Consider the following 4,449-nt stretch of genomic DNA (forward strand, 5'->3'; position numbering starts at 1 on the left):
TCACAGAAAATGTTAAACCTCCCCATCCCAAGGATTATAGAATTAGCTTTTAGCCTGTCAAATCTGCTGCTTGTCGGGCAACACGTGTACATGTCCCACCACCTCGTCCACTAATACTAGAGACTTGTGTTGGCGGAGCACAGAGATACTACCATGCGCCTATAGCAGGCTCCCGGGGGGTTGCATCACGTGCAAATCATCTTGCTCATACGAACTTTGTTTCATTAAAAAAGGTTATTTTGAAAGAATCTTTACTTCACCCAGCTGATGTTAATTTACTATTTCTCTTGATAAAAATAGTAACAACGATCAGCGGGATCCTCTTACATTACATGGAAGGCCGAACAGCTTTAACTCTTATCGTTCGTTGATCCCCGATCCCCCGCCGTGTCGTGTGACAAAGCCCATCAATGCAGACATTTAAACAAACTTGATGTGTTGACGAATGGTAGACTTGAGCTTATGGAAGTGTAGATTTAGGCCGGTTTGGGGGAGCTTTTGGAGAGCGCGTCGTAAATTTAGTGATAGAGGAAGAGAGAGAGAGAGAGAGAGAGAGAGCGGACCGGGACAGATCCATGCCCCTCCTCCTGCGTCCGCCTCCTAACTCTAATCTCTCAATCTATATAATATCTCTCGCTCAATCCCAACAATCCCCGTCATCGTCGTCGTCTTCTCTTCTCTTCCTGATTCTTTTATGATTCCATGCCCGTGCCGTGTCCTCTTGACGTCGTGAGGCCGACCGACACATCATGATATTAGATGAGGTAGGATCCGGAACAAACCTCCCCTTCTCCTAATTTCCCTCCTCGATCCGTATGCGTTTCTTCCCCTAAAAACAAAAAACAAGAAAATAGGAACCCAAGAGGAAACAGCGAGAGGAGCAAGAGCTATGAAAGCCGGAGGAGGGATGAAGGATGGCTCTGATGGATACCACCCAACGACCCCCACCACCAACAATAAGGCCCCTCTCATATGGGGCATCCTCGCCACCAGCGGCAAGCCTTCCAACCGTCCCATGTTCATCCCCCGGTTCATGATCTGCCTTCTCGTCTTCATCTCCTCCATCTACTTCCTCTATACTATCAATCTCCTCTCCTCCTCTCCCCTTTCTCACCGCCAACTCCCCTGCTCCACCACCACCTCCTCCTCCGCCGTCGCCGACCCGCTCCTCCACCTTTCCTCCTCTAATATCTCCGTCCGTCCTCCCCACACGGCCACCACCATCACCAGGGCCGCGGCGCCCACGGGGCTCCAGCACATTGTGTTCGGGATCGCGGCTTCCGCCAACCTCTGGGACCGGCGCAAGGACTACATCAAGCTCTGGTGGCGGCCCCGCCAGATGCGGGGTTTCGTCTGGCTCGACAAGCCAGTGAAGGAGCTCGACAACTCCGCAGCCGCCGCCGGGCTCCCCGCCCTCAAGCTCTCCGGCGACACCGCCCGCTTCCCCTACACCCACCGGAAGGGCAGCCGCTCCGCTATCCGCATCTCCCGCATCGTCTCCGAGACCTACCGCCTCGGCCTCGAGAACGTCCGGTGGTTCGTCATGGGCGACGACGACACCGTCTTCGTCCCTGACAACCTCGTCCGCGTCCTCTCCCAGTTCGACCATCGCCAGCCCTACTACATCGGTTCCATCTCCGAGAGTCACCTCCAGAACATCTACTTCTCCTACGCCATGGCCTACGGCGGCGGGGGGTTCGCCATCAGCCGCCCCCTCGCCGCCGCCCTCGCCCGCATGCAGGACCGCTGCCTCCACCGCTACCCGGCCCTCTACGGCAGCGACGACCGCATCCAGGCCTGCATGGCCGAGCTGGGCGTCCCCCTCACCCGCCACCCGGGCTTCCACCAGTACGACGTCTACGGCGACCTCCTGGGTCTCCTCGCGGCCCACCCCGTGGTCCCGCTCGTCTCCCTTCACCACCTCGACGTCGTCCAGCCCGTCTTCCCCGGCATTTCCTCCCGCGCCGCCGCGGTCCGCCGCCTTTTCGACGGGCCCATCCGGCTCGACTCCGCGGCCATCTTCCAGCAGTCCGTCTGCTACGAAGCCGACCACCTCTGGACGGTCTCCGTCTCGTGGGGCTTCGTCGTGCAGCTGGTGCGGGGGGTGATGTCGCCCCGGGAGATGGAGTTGCCTGCGCGGACCTTCCTCAACTGGTACCGCCGCGCCGACTACACGGCCTACCCCTTCAATACCCGGCCCGTGGCTCGCAATCCCTGTCAGAGGCCTTTCGTCTACTACCTCTCCTCCGCCCGCTACGACGCTCCCCGCCGCACCACCGTCACCGTGTACGAGCGCCACCGCGAGGTCCACCCGGCGTGCCGCTGGAAGATGGACGACCCCTCCGCCTTCGTCGACCGCATCGTCGTCTACAAGAAGCCCGACCCCTCGCTCTGGGACAGGGTAATTAGTATATATTATAGAATAACTTCGGTGTTTGGCTCAGCTTGGTTAAGTACATATTATGGTTAATAGTGTTTGATGAAATGCTTGTTGCCCTTGTTGTTTGTGAAATGGACAGTCGCCGAGGAGGAATTGCTGCAGGGTGATGTCGTCGCCGAGGGATGGGAAGAAGGGAAATAAGACGATGACAATTGATGTGCGCGTTTGCCGGGAAGGCGAGATTAGTGAGATCTAGCTACCTCCCATTTCTTTGTTTGTGATTCTTGGCCTGGGATTGGGGAGGCAAAGGGCTTTGAATCATGACCGCGACTCGGCTCAGACCTCTACAAAGAAACTAGATGAAAAGGAGAGGCAGAGAGATTCGCCATGTATTATTTATGTTTTTTTGGCTGTAGGGTTCAGCTCGCTATTTATTATTTTATCTGTATTCTATATTTCTATTTCTATATGCTTGCCTCTATGTATGCAGCTGGTCACGAGGGGCTGGAAATTTTCTTGTGACATCACTGGGATGCTCTGGTCCAGACTTGTTTCCGTTGCCTCCAGACTCTTCCTGTACGTGATATAGATATAGATGTCAATATATGTAGTAGTATATAGTCACGGCATCAGTATTATAAGCATTCAAAAATCAAAAACGCTAGGCCTCCTAAAAGGTGACCCGGTCTCATTCCACAACTGCATACTTCTCTCCATCTAAGAAAAACGAGCAGTATACGCGTCAATATACGAGCCGGAGTCCCGTACTTGTTTTCGCCGGGACGGGCGGGGAATGATGGGGTGGCAAAACGGTAAATACGTAGGGTGGGAGGGGAACTAGGGTTAGATTCCTTGCAGCGGCCTCGAAACTGTTTGCAGCGGTGGCGATCGTACGGCTTCGTCGCTCAGGATGGATCTACTCCACGTGGCTTCCATCCCCCCTTTTAGTAATGGCATCATCATGCTTGAGCCCTCGCGGGCCCCATCGTATAGGCCGTGTGCGGAAATATGGAGTCGGCAAGTCCAAAAAGAAGACCAAGAAAGCGAGTGGTCGCATGGCACCGACTCCGTGATCATCGTGACCCTTCCAAGAGTCGAACTTGGATTGTTGTGACTTGTGCTTGGCATTTTACTTTTTGACGTGCTACCTTGCAGGCATGCAGAATATATAGCTGATTAATTTCGGGATATGCATCCAATACTTATGGATCGATGGTGATTCATCTGCAGTCTTTAGAGTTTTATGCTCCCAAGAATTCTGGCCAACCGAAGGCAGCAGTCTTTGCATAATTTTGCAAATGATGACATGAGTGCAATTTTCCATGGAGTACGAAGGAAGTACGAATTAGAATTTCCCAGCTAACAAACATTTTAGGGTAATTTATGAGCACTCCTCTCCAATTATCCAGCATCCAAGGCTACGGCACAATGATTTAGTATAAATAGGTAGAACTAGATGTAGGTGCAGTTTGTCGAGCATGATTCTGGTGGTATTTGGACATGAAGCCATGGTGGTGTTGAACTTATATTTCTACCTGATAGATTGGTTGCAGTTACTAATGGAAAAAAGCTGGAAGTCTAGTGCAATTAGGACATAAGCTTAAAAAAAAATTGGCATACCAGTTTCTTTTTCATTTGGTGTCAAGGTTAACACAGTTTGGACCCTGGTATCCAAAAAAAAAAAAAAACGTAGTTTCTTTTTTGTATTAAAAAAAAAGAAAATGACATAAGCCAGGATCAAGATTAACTGAAAACAAAGTTGCACTTATGGCATCTAAAATGACGTACAGTTGCTTTTTTTAACCATTTTTGCTTGCGAATAGACCTTACCCCAACAAAAACTCTTGGTGGTAACATGACCACCATATTTCTTAAAATAAAATCTACAAAAACAAAATTATAACGTCTAGTCTCCCATTGTCCATTTTTGTTTTTGTCATTATATAAAGAATTTATACGTTAAACTTAGTGCGCGTACAACGAATCTATGTGTGAAAGAGTCGAAATGGTGGTTCGGATCAACTCCACCGAGCTGTCTATTTAGTTGGGACCATCCATCCCCAGCTGAG

General features: G+C 51.2%; 1 protein-coding gene across 1 annotated transcript; it reads left to right on the forward strand.

Moving 5' to 3' along the window:
• The first annotated feature begins 242 nt into the window (after positions 1-242).
• Positions 243-2,946, forward strand: LOC120103892. The gene is made up of 2 exons (XM_039123513.1): positions 243-2,401; positions 2,520-2,946. Exons 1-2 carry the CDS (start codon positions 890-892, stop codon positions 2,634-2,636), a joined length of 1,629 nt encoding a protein of 542 aa, XP_038979441.1. The 5' UTR covers positions 243-889; the 3' UTR covers positions 2,637-2,946.
• Positions 2,947-4,449: the final 1,503 nt, after the last annotated feature.

Source organism: Phoenix dactylifera, chromosome 2 (genome assembly GCF_009389715.1).
Source record: "Phoenix dactylifera cultivar Barhee BC4 chromosome 2, palm_55x_up_171113_PBpolish2nd_filt_p, whole genome shotgun sequence".
In the NCBI taxonomy this organism is placed as follows: domain Eukaryota; kingdom Viridiplantae; phylum Streptophyta; class Magnoliopsida; order Arecales; family Arecaceae; genus Phoenix; species Phoenix dactylifera.